This window comes from Rissa tridactyla, chromosome W (assembly GCF_028500815.1).
Source record: "Rissa tridactyla isolate bRisTri1 chromosome W, bRisTri1.patW.cur.20221130, whole genome shotgun sequence".
Lineage (NCBI taxonomy): Eukaryota > Metazoa > Chordata > Aves > Charadriiformes > Laridae > Rissa > Rissa tridactyla.
In genome coordinates, this window is record NC_071496.1 from 26,901,963 (window position 1) to 26,919,725 (window position 17,763).

Here is a 17,763-nt window from a genome sequence, read left to right on the forward strand (position 1 = left end):
CGGAGCGCACCATCGTCATATGCCAACTCCCTGGCAGTAATGGAATGGAAAGGTGAAGAGGGACCAATGGTGGATGAGGTAGCTGGCCAGCTCCGGCGATATGAAGAAAGTCTCTCTTCCCCCCTTGTCTCAGCTGTGGAGAAACTGTCGCGGAAGGTCCAGCAACTTGAAGAGAATATATCCTACTCCCCACCTGCACGGGCCAGTATCTCAGCTATTAGAAGCAGGCATTTCCCCACTCAAGAGAGAGAGTACGGAGGGTACACACCACGAGGCACCCTGTGGTTCTACCTGCGGGACCACGGAGAGGACATGAGGAAGTGGGATGGACAACCTACTTCGATCCTGCGGACACGGGTACAGGAGTTGCAAGGAAGGACAACCACAAAAGGGGATCCCTCCAGGAAAAGTGCCGCCCCAGTTTCCAGTGGGCCATTCCCCAGACAAAGCAGAAGGCCTGATCTTGCTTCTGATCCTCTTGAAGGAACTTCCAAGTCATTTATGCAAGAAGTGAGTAATGGATACTATGACCAGTATTAGGGGGGCCCTGCCTCCGGCCAGGTGGAGGAAAGGGACAACCGGGTTTATTGGATGGTGTGGATTCGATGGCCTGGCACATCAGACCCACAGGAGTATAAGGCTCTAGTGGACATGGGTGCGCAGTGTACTTTAATACCATCAAGCTATAGAGGGGCAGAACCCATTTGTATTTCTGGGGTGACAGGGGGATCCCAAGAGTTGACTGTACTGGAGGCAGAAGTGAGCCTAACTGGGAATGAGTGGCAAAAGCATCCCATTGTGACTGGCCCAGAGGCTCCATGCATCCTTGGTATAGATTACCTCAGGAGAGGGTGTTTTAAGGACCCAAAAGGGTACCGCTGGGCCTTTGGCATAGCTGCTTTGGAGACAGAGGAAGTTAAACAGTTGTCTGCCTTGCCTGGTCTCTCGGAGGATTCTTCTGTTGTGGGGTTGTTGAGGGTCGAAGAACAACAGGTGCCGATTGCTACCACAACGGTGCATCGGCGGCAGTATCGCACTAACCGAGACTCTCTGATTCCCATCCATGAGCTGATTCGTCAACTAGAGGTTCAAGGAGTGATCAGCAAGACTCGCTCACCCTTTAACAGTCCCATATGGCCGGTGCGAAAATCTAATGGAGAGTGGAGGCTAACTGTAGACTATCATGGACTGAATGAAGTCACGCCACCGCTGAGTGCTGCCGTGCCGGACATGCTAGAACTCCAGTACGAACTGGAGTCCAAGGCAGCCAAGTGGTATGCCACAACTGATATAGCGAATGCATTCTTCTCAATCCCTTTGGCAGCAGAGTGCAGGCCACAGTTTGCTTTCACTTGGAGGGGCATCCAGTACAACTGGAATCGACTGCCCCAGGGGTGGAAACACAGCCCCACCATTTGCCATGGACTGATCCAGACTGCACTGGAACAGGGTGAAGCTCCAGAACATCTGCAGTACATTGATGACATCATTGTATGGGGCAACACAGCAGAAGAAGTTTTTGAGAAAGGGAGTAAAATAGTCCAAATCCTTCTGAACGCTGGTTTTGCTATAAAGCGAAGTAAGGTCAAGGGACCTGCGCAGGAGATCCAGTTTTTAGGAATAAAATGGCAAGATGGACGCCGTCAGATTCCAACGGATGTGATCAACAAAATAGCAGCTATGTCTCCACCAACTAGTAAAAAGGAAACACAGGCTTTCTTAGGCATTGTGGGTTTTTGGAGAATGCATATCCCAGATTACAGTCAAATTGCAAGCCCTCTGTATCAAGTAACCCGGAAGAAGAATGATTTTAAATGGGGTCCTGAGCAACGACAAGCTTTTGAACAAATCAAACAGGAAATAGTCCATGCAGTGGCCCTGGGGCCAGTCCGGGCAGGACAAGATGTTAAAAATGTGCTCTACACTGCAGCCGGGGAGAACAGCCCTACCTGGAGCCTCTGGCAGAAAGCACCAGGGGAGACTCAAGGTCGACCCCTAGGGTTTTGGAGTCGGGGATACAGAGGATCCGAAGCCCGCTACACTCCAACAGAAAAAGAGATATTGGCAGCATATGAAGGGGTTTGAGCTGCTTCGGAAGTAGTTGGTACAGAAGCACAGCTCCTCTTAGCACCTTGACTGCCGGCGCTGGGTTGGATGTTCAAAGAAAGGGTCCCCACCACACATCATGCAACTGATGCTACATGGAGCAAGTGGATTGCACTGATCACACAGCGAACTCGAATGGGAAACCCCAGTCGCCCAGGAATTCTGGAAGTGATCATGGACTGGCCAGAAGGCAAGGATTTCGGAATGTCACCAGAGGAGGAGGTGACGCGTGCAGAAGAGGCCCCACCATATAATAAACTGCCAGAAAATGGGAAGAAATATGCCTGAGCTGCCGGGGGAGGGGGCAGGAAGTTGCTGCTTAAAAGCGGGCTGGGGCGTCCCGGGTCCGGCCGGCGAGCGGCGATGAGCGGCGGGGGAGCGGCGGTTCCGTAATCGTGTTTGTATATTCCCCTATCCGTGTTGTACCCAAGAGTCTTGCCTTTTCTTACGAAGGAAGGCGTGAGCGAGCGGCACGTGGTTCTTTGTTGCCATCTGAGGCTAAACCACGACAGCAGTTTAACAGAACAGCGAAGGAAAGAGGAAAACAACAACAATAATACTGATAAAGGAATATACAAAACACGATTAATGTACAACTGCTCACCAACCGAAAACCAGAAAAACCCAGCCGTCTCCCAAGCAGGGATTCCTGCCCCCCCCCCCCAGCCAGCACCCCCAGCTATATACTGAGCATGATGTCACAGGGTATCAAATACCCCTTTGGCTAGTTTGGGTCAGCCATCTAGGTTGTGTCCTGTCCCAGCTCCTTGTGAAAATTAACCCTATCCCTGCTGGAACCAGAACAGTCCCAGCCTGTCCCATCCCATCTTATTGTGAGAATTAACCCTATCCCCACTGGAACCAGGATAGTGAACTAAACCCAGAGACTTCCCTGTAACAGATTCTGGTTTTACCTGCCTTTCTCTCTCATGAAAAGTGATATAGGATCCTGATTATCTGAGGTGGATTTCCTTCTAAAAGGCACACCTGTTATGCTACGAAGTAAGAACTGAGCATCAGCAAGATGGCAAAGCATTTCTATAGGCAAGAGATGCAAGCAGATTCTCAGCAGGTCCTAGGAAACAAGAATGAAAAGGATCTCAGACTATTTTCTCATTTAGTTGCTTTACTTCTACATTACACAGAAGAGTAAATAGGAAAGGATTATGGCTTAGGAGCAGGTTTGCTTTCCCTTTCTCACAATGGAAAGAATGAATGGAAGATCAAGGTGGGGATAAGTTTTTCTACAAAGAAGAACAAGGCAGTGAGAATCTAGTTTGTATACAGTATTAAAGCACTTTTTGCATGTTTAGTCGAGACTAGAAGCTATGGACTGTGTGTGCTGGTTTTGGCTGGGATAGAGTTAATTTTCTTCATAGTAGCTAGTATGGGGCTATGTTTTGGATTTGTGCTGGAAACAGTGTTGATAATACAGGGATGTTTTCATTATTGCTGAACAGTGCTTACACAGTCAAGGCCTTTTCTGCTTCTCACACTGTCCCACCAAGTAGGCTGGGGGCGCACAAGAAGTTGTGAGCGAACACAGCCGGTACAGCTGACCCCAACTGACCAAAGGGATATTCCATACCATATGATGTCATGCTCAGCAATAAAAGCTGGGGGAAGAAGAAGGAAGTGAGGGACATTCGGAGTTATGGGGTATATCTTCCTAAGTAACTGTTATGCGTGATGAAGCCCTGCTTTCCTGGAGATGGCTGAACACCTGCCTGATGATGGGAAGTAGTGAGTGAATTCCTTATTTTGCTTTTTGCTTGTGTGTGCAGTTTTTGCTTTACCTATTAAACTGTCTTTATCTCAACCCACAAGTTTTCTCACTTTTACTCTTCCGATTCTCTCCCCCATCCCAACTGGGGGGAGTGAGTGAGCAGCTGTGTGGTGCTTAGTTGCTGGCTGGGGTTAAACCACAACAGTGTGTTATGTCTCATATTTATTCTGTTTGTGGATGATGATGTCTACGTTATATATTCAGAGGCACAGCGGATTCCTATCTCTAGCATGTTGAAATTTGTTGGTTCGTGACATTGTTACAGGTTTTGTGCAACAAGGAAACTCCTTGACTTGCAAAAACTTAGTGTGTTCCCAAACAGAACTTTCTTTGTGTACAACAGTTGATGTTCCAAATGTTGCATGATGCTAATTTGAGGCCAAAGGCTTCTGTTTCATAACAAACCCTGGATTACTTATGACTTAGGGGAAGCAGGGTCACTGAAAACTGCTAAAAGTTACCCTCCAGAGCTGTATTTTAAATTGGCCCATTGGAACTCAGCAGTTTGACAGACTGAGAAAGAGATAACACAGTATCTTTCTGAGTTTTTCAGTAAGTTTTATGCTTTTTACAATTAGGTCAACTCATATTGATTAAGTGCAAAAGGATTTTTAAGAGCAGATCACAAGAAAACACAGATGTCAGTCAGCGTGTGAGCCAACACAGGCAGGACACAGGAACAACCACAAAGCTACAGATGAAAGGCAAAGAACAAATTTAATCTTGATACCTCATGGATTGGGGAATCTCTGAAGCAACACCTAGGCAGAGGCATGCAAGCAGGGGATGCAGGCACCGCGGAGTGAGAGTGAGTCCTTATTAGCAAGAGAGTCCTTGTTAGAGAGAGACTGAGAGAGTGAGAGCTCATACTTGCTGTTCTTGCCTGTATTTCAAGGGTTCAAGCAGGCATAGTTTTTCACTGTGCTTTGATCTTCTTCAACAGCAGGGCAGGAATCTCAGGCACGTTTGATAAGGTGCCCCTGAGTTCGTCACAGGCCTACATTATCTAAGTGCGGATGTTCTACTTGTCGAGCACATAAGACTAAACAACAATTAGTGCGATATATGTGTTTTCCAGCACCCCACGTGCGAGTCACTCACTTGAGCGTGTTTACAGTCCTCCTCGCAGATCTTCTGTTACTTTCCCACAGTCAGCATGTTCAATTAATGATTTCAGAATTTAGTACTTCTAGTAGAGCCTCTACTATACAGTATCTCTGTATTGTTCATAAATCTATGTTGCATACGGGCATTGCATCACCTAGTGTTCTGGAGTGAGGCATGGCAGGTGTTTTCTCATTCACCACTGTGCTCCCCTAGTCAAGGCAGAGTGGAGAAACATCCATTTGAAACAATAGGTTGAATATAAGGATCGAAGGCAAAATGTAATGTATTAGTTGGATTTTGGCCAATAATCAGAGCATAAACAGCCCTTATATGGCATGCCATGTATTCTTTAATGACTAAATAGTGAGGCTTTTCCACTTTCCATCTTATCCAAAAAGTAACTCAAAACCTTGATAGTGCTGGCCTTACTCAAATGGCAAAGTTGTGCCTTACCAGGGATGGTGACAGCACTTGTCTGTGCTTAATTATTTCTTACACTGGTGCCTCCTGCTCTCCCTGGATTTCATGTTTTGCCCTGTTCTTAGCTGCTTTTCAGAAACCATTTCACCTCAGTGCACGTGTACATTCCTCAGTACCCCACTGCCACTCTGACATTGTGCCTCAAATTTCCCAAGTTTCCCTCTCCTTTAAGCTTTATTGGAGCTTTGGCACTCTGGGAGAGGTGTCCACTAGGACTCTGTCAAACCAAAAGGACGTTTATGCACTCTTATTTCCTAGATTTAGTTTTATTAGAGATTTGCTCTTTTTATTCTCTGTATCCCTTTCTAACTGATTGCTATTCAAAGCTGTATTCCTTCTCCATGTGACAAGTGTTTAGTAAATTCCTAAAGTTGTTTTTTTTTCTGTTCAGAATACTTTAAAAGCATAGGGAGTTTTTCTGTGAATGGTATTTTATGTCAGAGAGGAGTATTTGAAAAGGTATAATTGTGCAGTTCAGTTTTGTTTGGTTTTTTTTCTATTGAAGCATCCTGTGTACATGCAGGTTACGCTGCCAACAACTGATAATTTGAGTTCAGTTCAACCATCTGCTTCAGAATTTACATGCAGCTAATCTCATCCCACTTCTACAAAGCGCATACTTTTCTCTGTTCTTCCCTGCATTTAGTAACATCCTCACTTTGACAATAAGTCTTGGTTTAGGAATCTTCCAGAAAACTGTCCCTAATTTAATATATAGTTGAGACTTTAAATAAGAGAAGTGTCAAATACTGCATTTATGAAATTCAGAATTAATTTTTCTTTAAATGTACATCACAAGAGGATATTTAGATGACCTGCTCATTCCAAAGGTACGCTATTCACAAGATGATAATGAACACAACTGACTTTCTCACAGCATCCTTCACTGAAAAACCTTCATAAGGGTAGTTAGAACATGGCATTTTAACAGACCATTTAAGTGATTCACTTAGTGTGACCTTGAGGCCGTGTGCATATTGATACTATTCTGCAATTATATCGAGAACCATTTGAATCAGTCTCCTTGAGCTTTTGCTCTTGCAAGTCTAGAGGAAAAGAACTCTTCTAATCTGCTCGTCACATCCTTCAGCAAAAACTCTACATTTAGGTTAGCATATGATCATGTATGTAAGACATGGGTTGAGTGACACAGGACTAATTTCTCTTTCAGTAATTTTACTTTTCAGTAGTCTCTTCTTGGGAAAACTGCACCTTTAGAAGACTCTGGTGTCTGAATTTGTGAAAATATTTACTTTATAGCCAGCTAGGCTATGTCGGTTTCAAGGTCTCAGTGTTTTTGAGCCTTGCCAGGTGCGGGGATGAGGAGGAGCAAGACCCTTGACCCAAGATGGCCAAAAGGATTATTTCATACCATGAATGTCACATTCAACATAAATTACAAAGTTTGCTGAGGAGTTCTCTCTTTTCCTTGGTGGCTGTGATCCTGAGAACTTCTTGCCCCAGCGTCGGACCCCTGAGGCCTTCCCTTCCTCCTGAAGCTGTAGCGCTTACAGTGTCCGACATTTGCTGTCCACTGCTGGGAGTGCACAGCTTCCTACTGATATGATTGGCTGAGTATAATCCTTGTATATTTTATCTTGGTATTGGGATCAATATTGGTTCTTTAGTGTTATTAATGTTAATTATCTAGTCTTATTCTATTAAAGCTGTTTATATTTCAACCCTCCTCAGGTTTCCTTGTTTTTTCCCCGATTCCCCTTCCCGGGTGGGGAGGGGTCGTCTGGTGATAGAATAATTGTCTAAATGACAATAAATTGTTATGGGTTCCTCAAACCATAACAGAAAAGAAAGAATCTGCTTCTGTTAGGAGGTACTTCTCATTCAACTAGCACTTCAGATGAAAGCAGTGATCCCAGCAAAGTAACCATACTAAAAATCACTGTCAAGATGCTCAGTTAATGCTACGCTTGGGGGACACACATCAAATTCTGAGAAATAATCTTAAGATATTCAGCTAAAGAAAAATGCTTTGAACTGCGTGACTTCTACTGTATCCAGAACCACATCAACCTGAAAACAACCTGGTATGCATAGCAACATTCAGTTATTCTTTCATTGTCTCAGATTAAATCAGCATTCAAATACGTAGACTTGTTTAACGGCAGCAAAACAGCACCTCTCTGACAACAATGTATGCCCTTCTGTTCTTGCAAATTCTAAGTCCCTTCTCCACAGCTTGGAGGTTGAAAGCAAACCCACCCAAATGTGGTCAAGTGGAAATCTAGACCAAGAGTAAATTTTACTTGGACCTCCCCAAGGTTCTGGTCACGTGATGTCTCCTGCCTTTCTTCTCTCTCCCAGTCTCTTGGGAAACAGCTGCAGCGGTAGGTATATGTGGCAGGCTATAATTTAAACTAGACGTGTGTATGTTGTGGTTTAACCCCAGCTGGCAACTAGGACCACACAGCTGCTCACTCACTTGCCCCAGTTGGGATGGGGGAGAGAATCGAAAGAGTAAGAGTGAGGAAAAAATCGTGGGTTGACATTAAGACAGTTTAATAAGTAGAGCAAAAGCAGTGCATGCAAACAAAGCAAAACAAGGAATTCATTCACTGCTTCCCATCAGCAGGCAGATGTTCAGCCATCTCCAGGAAAGCAGGGCTCCATCACATATGATGGTTACTTGGGAAGACAAATGGCATAACTCCAAATGCCCCCACCTTCCTTCTTCTTCCCCCAAGCTTTATATACTGAGCATGACATCATATGGCATGGAATATTCCTTTGGTCAGTTGGGGTCAGCTGTCCCAGTTGTATCCCCTCCCAACTTCTTGTGCACTCCCAGCCTACTCACTGGTGGGGCAGTGTGAGGAGCAGAAAAGGCCATGACTGCTTAGCAACAACCAAAACCACCAGTGCACTATCAACACTATTTCCCATTCCAAATCCAAGACACAGCACCATACCAGCTGCTAGTAAGAAAGTTAACTCTATCCCAACTGAAACCATGACAGTGTACATATGAACACATGGAAACGAGTGTACTCTGATGAGACATTAACACTTCTAAGTAGTTACAGACATGGAAAAGTATCAGAGGACAGGTGAAGCAGCACCTGCCAAATGAGGGCAACTCAGAGAAGGACACTTGAAGGCTGCAAGCAAGGATGTGCATTGAATTTCATACTAATCCCAGAGACAAATGAGCAGGTAAGCTTGGGCACAGCAGCGATTTCAAGGTGGCTCACTGCAGCACAGAAAGGCACCGCAGGCATTTTGCTTCTTCCTCACCTCTTGCCTGGCTCCTGGGGAGGACATTGCCTGGGAAAGTTTTGGAAGCGCTAGGGAGAGGGAGCACACAGACAGGGTGTTGTGAGCTGAGGCCCGGCTCCACCAGGAGCCGGCCCGAATTTCAGGAAGGGCTTCCCCGCGCTGCCCCGCAGCACCGGCTCCTCACAGGGCGGCAGCTGACCCACATCACAGCCCCACGCCTTGAGGCTGCCCGAGCACCCACGGCTCTCCTGCGCATGAAAAGGACCACGTGGGAACGGGGACACCCTCCTCATCCAACACCTCCGCCAGCTCCCAGACGCGGCCCGACCCCGTCCGTCCGCACACAGCCAAACCTTGCCCCGCCCCTGATGAGCAAGCGCGACGCCAGCACCTGTGTGGGGGTGGGGTGCCACCACGGGCCGCTGCACCTACAGGCGACCGCCCCGCGCCGCCTGCTGCTGCCAATCCGCGCCCGACTCCCACCTCCCTCCTTACGCCGTTTCCGTAGTGTGTTGGAGTACTAGCTTCCCCTAAGCCTTAGGGCTCTATGTGACCCGCTAGAGAAAATGGCGGCGGTAAGGAGTCGCACTTCGTTGTCGGGATTATCCTCGGTCAGCAGCACGGAGGCGGCTGCCGCCGCCGCCAGGAGCCTGAAGGGCGGCGCGGGAAGTGTCGCTGGGAGCGGTGGGGGGCTCCTGCGGGAGGCGGGCGGCGAAAGCCGGGAGCAGCGCTCTGACTGGAGACGGAAGCAGCCGCGTAAAGTGCGGAGCGTGGAGCTGGATCGACTGCCTGAGGCGCCCCTCTTCCTCGCCGCTTCCTCGTCCTCCTCTTCGCCGGAGCTTCCCGAGACGCTGCTGCTCCACTACCTGCCCGGGCCGCACTCCAGCCCCGCCAGCCCGGCTGCCTCACCCAGCTGCTGTGCTGAGTTCCTGGAGCCGCTGTCGGCAGGGACCGACCCCGTCGCGGAGCGGAGGATGGAGCCGTGCCCTCCGGAGAGGTGAGGGGGGGCGGTAGTGGAGGCGGCAGGGCTGTTCCCGCGAGGAGGGCTCGGGCGTCTTGTTCCCGTTCCCCCGCGGGCGTCCGGCCGCCGTCTGGCCGGGGGCGGATGCGGGGGCGGTGGGAGCCGCCCGCCAAGTGTAGGGCTGGGGCGTGGTGGGCAACCCTTGTCCGCCGCCTTCCCTTGGGGCGCGGAGGCACCTGGTGCGTGCTTGAGGGAGGGGGGGTCGCCTGCAGCTGTCAGGCAGTGTGGGGCTGTGCGGGGCCCAGCAGCCGGCACCGGAGGGGCGGGGCAGCGCGTCGCGTCCCTGCGCCATGGGTGATTAGCGGCGCGGGAGCCGAGCTGTGTGGGTGGGTGCTTCTGTGTTTAACTTCTGCTGGAGTCCCAAAAGCCTTTGGAGTTTGAGTTTGTGGTGGTGGTGGCGGCCGGGACCGGGGTCGGATTGTCAGCCTCTGGACCTCAGTGCGAGTGGAGCCCGTTAACTCTTCTTGCAGCTCTGTCGGCTTGGCGCCGGAGCAGGGCGCGAGAGTGCGGCGTGGTTCAAGCGGTAGCTGTGCTTCTGATACCCACCGAGTATCTGACTGCTTGTCCTGGTTTAAGCGACGCAGGACTAATTTCTCTTCTAATGCTTTGGAAAACTGCGCTGTTAGAAGACTCTAGTGTCTGAATTTGTGAAAATATTTACTTTATAGCCAGCTAGGCTATGTCGGTTTCAAGGTCTCAGTGTTTTTGAGCCTTGCCAGGTGCAGGGATGAGGAGGAGCAAGACCCTTGACCCAAGATGGCCAAAAGGATTATTTCATACCATGAATGTCACATTCAACATAAATTACAAAGTTTGCTGAGGAGTTCTCTCTTTTCCTTGGTGGCTGTGATCCTGAGAACTTCTTGCCCCAGCGTCGGACCCCTGAGGCCTTCCCTTCCTCCTGAAGCTGTAGTGCTTACAGTGTCCGACATTTGCTGTCCACTGCTGGGAGTGCACAGCTTCCTACTGATATGATTGGCTGAGTATAATCCTTGTATATTTTATCTTGGTATTGGGATCAATATTGGGATCAATATTGGTTCTTTAGTGTTATTAATGTTAATTATCTAGTCTTATTCTATTAAAGCTGTTTATATTTCAACCCTCCTCAGGTTTCCTTGTTTTTTCCCCGATTCCCCTTCCCGGGTGGGGAGGGGTCGTCTGGTGATAGAATAATTGTCTAAATGACAATAAATTGTTATGGGTTCCTCAAACCGTAATTCAACTTTCTGCGCTTTTCTAGCAGATTACTGCACAAAATTGAGTAATTTAAACTTTTTTCTTTAAAAAAAAAACAACTTATCTGAAGTCTAATTCTAAATTGCAGCATCGTGATATTGCAGAACTGATTTCTTTGATTCTTAGGAAGGGAGGGGAGGGGAAGGGAAGGAAGGCTTTTAAACATAAATACTCGATATGGTGTGGTCCTAACGTATAAGAAATCTCTACTTAAAGAAGGATTAGTGGGGAATCTTAAGTGTTTCAGGAGAGGAAAAAATCATGTATGAATTTTGGCAAGTATCTTGAGCTTTTTTTGAGACAAAGATGGCGCTAAGAGTCATGAGTCGGGAATTTATAATGTACTGTATCTCATAATACAGTTGTATCCAGTTCCACGGCTTTCAAGGAAAACGAAGAATCAGTGTTGGAATATGTTTAAAACAACTCAGAGTCTCCTGCTGATAATAAGTGGGAGTTAGGCTTGATATTAGAGGTTCAGGAAGGTCAATATATGTTGCACTGATGCTGAAACATTGAGTCCATCCTTGCTAGTCAGTCCCACAGCAGCTGTGGACTTTTTTCCTTTCACATGGATAGTTTTAAGTACCTACGTTTGGACAAGTCAGTGTTTTGAGTGCATGCGTGAGTTAAAACCTCTTTCCCTTTCTCCCCAAATGCTCTCAGGAATGTTAGCAAATCACAGAAAATGCTAAATGCCAAGTGCTTTTCTCTTAAGTATTTTATTGAGATAGTCTACTTTTCAACTGTCTTCACAATAAATTTAAATACATGGCAGCATTAATAGTGACTTTTTCTTCAGAAATATCCTATAAATGCTCACGTATAGTATCTTAGTAATTCTGTATGTCACGTTACCAGTAATAATGTTAGACAAAGTACTGTTCTGTCAGACCATATCAAGAATTTAAAACATCTCTCTGCCCTTATTGTAATATTAATCTCCCTCCTTCAGCTAGAGCAAGTTAATTTGTATGTGAGTAGCAGTTAGTGTATTGCACGTTAAATTTGTGCATGCAGCTGTTGCCCAGACACTTAAGAGGCAAACTGAAGGGCATAATCAAAATAATATATTACGTGGAGGTTTTCTATTCTGTTTTTAAATACAGTAGTTGTACTTTCCTGTAAGATATACTGTTTGTTAAAAGATACTGTGCTTGCTCTGAAGTCCTCCTATCAGTCTCTGGTATTACAGTCACTTTCTTTTTAAATAAATTTTCTGTCTATGCTGGAAGACCTGCATGAGCCTCAGAATGAAGCTGAGAGGGAAAACTGACTCTACTGTGTGAAGTCTTAAATGTAAATAATACCTTTTTTCTTTAATCTCTCAACCTTTCTGCTTGTCAGTGCAGTAGAACAAATATTTTTCAATAAAAGCTGTGACTGTTATAAGTTATCTTTTTATATCGCTGTAAGAGGAGGAGAGAGTCATTTTACTAGGAAATGCAGCTTCAAGATAAAAGGTCTAAAGTGCTTTATCCCATGTCAATATACTGATGGTATATTGATTTGGTTTATAGAAAAAATTCTAACAGTGAGTTCAGTGATAACTGTAGTATGGTTTCTTGTAACTTGAGTTATAACTTCCAATTTGGGGCAAATCCATGTAGGCAAAATGCACCTCCTTCTCTGTGACTTTAACAATGTTCTCTTAAAATGTTCAAACCATTTAAGTGATGTTTATTTGTGTCTGAAATTGGTGTATATGACTTATTACATCCCTGAGTACAGGATTAGTTTTATTGCCGTAACCCTGTTTTTATAAAAATGAAAAGCAGGAAATGCTGTGATTAGTCTCCTCTGGATACAGTAAACATGTACTGTGTGACTTGGGTGAAAATTAAGTGTTTAAATTTTGAAAATGCATATGCTAGCTATGGTGGACTTGTCAGTTCAGCTGCAAGACAACCTTTGTAGGTACTTATGCTGTATTTTCTGCAGTTGCTGTTTGTATTGATGCCTGCTAGAGATAACAAAGACGCACTGTGAAACTGAAGTTTTGACTGTATGTACAAGTGTACTATTAAAAGCTTGTCAATTTTTATCTCTGCTTATCAATTTGTAGCACCTTTGACTTTCAAAGGAGGGCATGAATGTATTAACAGAGCACTGGACTGGGCAGTGGAGTAGGAACAGAGGGAGAACAAGTACAGTGAAAGCACAGGTTTTTTACTGGTTTGTTTTTTTTTTTTTTTTTTACTGAAATGATAATGTTCTCAGTTCATGTTCTCAGAATGTAGCTAAGGTAAAAAATGTAGCTTATTTACCTTGGCAAGAATAGCTAAGGTAAAATATAATTATTTTTTTTAACCAAGTCCATAATGCTGGATATTTTTCACTGTCTGCTTAAATAAGCTACCAAACTTTCTGCTTCCAGTTTAAGCTGAATACTACTGTGAGGGAAATTCCACCTCCTACCTCTTCTGCGCTCTGTGGCTTGAGAGTGGTTTTGGAAGAGGGTCACCCTCTACCATATCTGATTCTTATCACTGTTAGTTATTGCGAGCGGTAGGGTTCTACTTAAATGGTTTGATCTAGTATGGCAGTTCCTTTGTTCCTATGCAAAGTAAATAGATTGTGACTAATATGAAGCTTTCTGTCTCATTGAATTTAGTGATACTTAAGGTTCAGTCTTCACTGTCAGTCAGTGGAGTCTAGGTACTGCTCAGTGCGATACCTGTGTGTAGATGTGTGCAATTGTGCCTTAGCCAAACCTCAAACACGTAGAGTACAAGATACTTTTGAAGAACAGTTTTTCCTTCTGTATGATGAATTTGAACTTCATGAGATTTTTTTACTGTGCTAATGCATTTGTTACTGTTTGAAGTTGGAGTAAAGGTAATGGTGCAGTTGTGCAAAAGTTTATCCCAGTGTAGAAGAGGATGAGGTGGGAGGAGAAACAAGCAGCTGGGGTGGGGTGACTGTGGGAATGCTTCTGTTGGCTTTTGCTGGCTTTCAGTATTGGTGAAACTTGGCTTAAGCTTGTATAAAATAGAAATTATACATTGACATGTAGCTGTTCTTTAAACAAACTTGTAAAGCTAGTTTTTAGAACCTGCCAAGAACAAAGGGTTGTCTTTTTTTACTTTTTATCTGCTCTGCTCTCACTTAAAACTCTAGAACTGAAGTTCATTCTCTTGCTTGAGTTAAAGAGGATAGAAAGCCTTTAAGAGAGCTTCATTACTTGTCTTTAGGTGACTAGGAGGATGTTGCTTCCCTCCCTTTTTATCTTTATCCAGAGACTGAGTGCGTTGCCTGTAGAACACTTCTGATTTCCTGTCTCCCCACCCTGCAGAACTGGAGAATCCTGCTTGGTGGTGAATAGTCTTGATTATTTTTTCCTATAAGATAGGTTTGTGGGTTTGGAGTAGCGTGTGTGTTGGGACTTTTTGGATTTTTTTTTTTCTTTTTTTTTTTTTTTTGGAAGATCGGTTTTGGTGGATCTTGACTGAAAAATGTCCTAAAAGAACCCCAACCCCAGCAGCTCTGTTTACTCAATGCTTAAGAATCATTTGAAATTGGGAGTAGTTTACCTTCTGTCTGGAAACTGATGAAATACTTTTCAAATTGTCTTAATAAAAGCTGATACAGCCATCACTCCCTCTTAATTTTGATCCACTTTTTGGATAGCGCTCAGCATCTGATGACTAAGGATTTGAAGGTGTTTGTAAAAAGTGTGTGTGTTCTTGTTTGGTTTTTTTCCTTTTTTTTTAAAATTAAAATTTGTCATTGAATATTCTGGTTTCTCTGCTATGAGATGAAACTGGAATTCAAGTCAGTCTACCCTTGCTTCACACTGTCTCAGTGTATTTTTTTTTTTTGTATCCCTGAAGTGTAAACTATTCTCATAATTAATCGAAATATTACATAATACTGCTTGTTCTCATCTCTCTTATCCTAATATTCTAATTTGTAGTGGAATGGCTACTAACATACCTGTTACATCAGGTGATTTCAATTCTTCCCTAGTATTTCTCATCAATAGATTTCACAGTGTTTATTGTAAGACACACTACTGTTGATACTGTACCTCCTTGTAACTTACCCTAGGTTACTGTGGAAGGTAGGAGTAGAGTGCTGTAGAAATGGGTTTTGCAAGTTACACCATCCTGACATCTGATCACATCTGACATCTTGTTTTCTGAACTCTTTTCCATCCTCATCTTGAGCATCCTGTCATCTTGCTTTTGAGCAAACTGAAATAAGTCTCTGCTCAGCTGTCAGCAATGATGATCAGGTCCTCTTGTGAGCTGATAGTTAACCCTCAAAGGTATGCAACTAATACTCCTTGTTTGGACCCATGGATATGCATTTCACTTCACTAGTTAGTTCTGGCAAATACTGTCTTGCACTCTGAGGATTCTTTTCTTTATGACCATCATGCTTCTATTTTCAGAATTGTTCCTTTCAGATGCTGAAAGGGCTTGGTATTGAAAGAAAAAAGATCTAATTTGTGATAATACCAGTTTGAGAAACAGTTTTTCTTTTTAAACAAACCAGTATTATCTCTCATTCTACTACCAATAAATGCCTGTGGAAGTTTAATTTGGTAATCCTTTATTTTTATTTTTTTTAAAAGGGAAGCTTCAAAGCTCAGTGGATAATAGGGTCTCCCCATTACCTTCAGGTAATATTTACCTGTTCTATATCTGAAGAGGCATACAAAATTCAAATATCTGAAACATGTGGTGAAACTTACAGTGACCTCCAGTTTGCAGTTCATGTAGAGTTTATTGACCTTGTTGGATTAATGCACTCCAGTGGGCAGGTATTTGTCTGTTGTCATGGTTAAGATAATATTTTAATTGCCTTAATTTATGACAGTACTCTAATTTCTGGTTGCTGAATGCATACTTTGAAAATTCATGTATAGTCAGTGACAGTTTTCTCAGTTTATCACTATTTTACACTTTTTAAACTTTTTTAATGTTTTTTATTACTTTCACTTTTTTTTCTTGTAGCGAGTTTTAATTTTACCACCACATATGTAGTCGGTATTTTAAACGTTCCCATAAAATACATCTGAAACTTTTGGGTTTTTTTTTCACTGAAGTAAGTATCTCTACAGATGCCTAGCCTATGACTAAAGACTTGTTTGCTTAATGTAAGAAAATATTGCAGTTGTGATTAGCATGGAAGCTCACTGAAACAGTGCTAATGTGTTCTTAAAAATTTGGAAAGGATCTCCCATATTAAGGATCCATATTGCTTATTAATTTTTTGGTTTATTTATATAATTAAAACATAGGTGATGGTTCCTATAGTTGTGTGAAATGCATTATCAGGAAGTTCAAACTTGAAATGGAAATGTGAACAGCTGTTTTTTAACAGTGGGGTTGGATGGAGTTTCTCTTAAAACTATATTAATATACATAAACTTATTTTTAAAAAGTTATTTCAATAATGTCTGCATATAGTTCTGGAAAACAAGCTCTTCTGTAAACATAGAACAGACATGAATTTGTTGTGTCTTTTAACTGTAAGCTCTCCTTTTATTTGTAATTAACAGTTCAATACATTAGTTTTCCTGTGTTCTGCAGGAACATTGGATGCCCTAGCCAGTAGGAAGCACAGGGGCACTTGGGTTTTTATTAGGTTTTCAGTCATAAGTGTGGAAACTAGTTCTTCCATACTGCCAAGCAAATGCAGCCATGCTCTTCACTGCCTGACCTGCGCTTGTGGCTGATGGCTTCTGATTAGGTTACTGTAACAAGCAGAACTAGCTTTCTCTTTGAACCTTGAAGGTCAGGGCCAGGATCTCCTACATTGGTATCCTCTACTCTACAGAGGCTTGTTCATGCTTTCTTCAAGCATCTTCCTAAAAATAACTGAGAGTTTTAGTTTCTTCCCCTGACAAGAATTTGCTCCGAGTTGCAACTGTATGTTTTGTATACTTCTCTTGTGAGGAAGAGCAGGGGTATGTCAGGAAGAGGTCTTGAAGGCATGTAGATTGTTCTCTGTATTTGTTTTAAGCTGGTCTTACAGGAAGAGGGAGGAGGAGGAGCTTCCCCACCACCTGCCTTGTGTACAAGAAAACATGAAATGAAATTCCTTAAGCCATGCAGATCTCTAGCAGAGAGCAATGTCTTTGGGGTTATCACTTAGAAAATCACGTGTACATATGGTAAAGAGGAACAGTGCTACTGTATCTTCGGTTTTGTCTTTTAAGCATGTGATTAAGTTCTATCATGTTCAGGTACAACGGTAAACCATCTGGTCCTGGTAAATATACTGAAGCATATAACTTCCCTTAGTACCTCAGTAGAAAATTAATATGCTCTACTGTTTGCTTGTTCTGACCTGCTCCGAGCTGCATGTTTGTGGCAGTATTTTACAGTTCTGCTGCTAATGAGAATGCCTAGCGAAGCCAAGTGGGGAAGGACAATGGCTTTGGTATTTTGAAATCAGCTATGTATGAATTACATTCCTATATCTTTAAAATTGACTGCAAATGGGAGTAGAGGTCCAGTGACAGGGCAGGCCACTTGGAGACCCTGGGATTCAAGACTGCAAGGGGAGAGTGCAGACAGAACTTTAGGCTTTTGGCTTCCTTTCAGTCCACAGGGTGGACTGCTGAAGAGCTAGCAAGGGGAACTAGTAGGAAATCTGCCAGCTTCTATTGCATAGACAAAGTTCTATAGGAGCTTCATCATAATGGGTCTCTGACTTTTTCTGAAATAACTTAAAAAAAAAAAAAAAATATATTTTTTCCAGGCAGCAGCTTAGCTGTATGCATAAGTCATTCCCATGTCTTTAACAGTACTCATGTATGCATAAATATTTGAGACCT

At 43.8% G+C, this 17,763-nt stretch overlaps 1 protein-coding gene across 1 annotated transcript in view; it reads left to right on the forward strand.

Annotated features, from left to right (window-relative positions):
- Positions 1–9,143: 9,143 nt before the first annotated feature.
- The window catches only part of LOC128902090 (mitogen-activated protein kinase kinase kinase 1-like), a 74,389-nt gene continuing 65,769 nt past the window's right edge, over positions 9,144–17,763 (forward strand). The window contains exon 1 of the mRNA XM_054184444.1: positions 9,144–9,710. Coding sequence (XP_054040419.1) covers positions 9,280–9,710 — 431 coding nt within the window. The 5' untranslated portion in view covers positions 9,144–9,279. The remainder of the gene's footprint in view (positions 9,711–17,763) is intronic.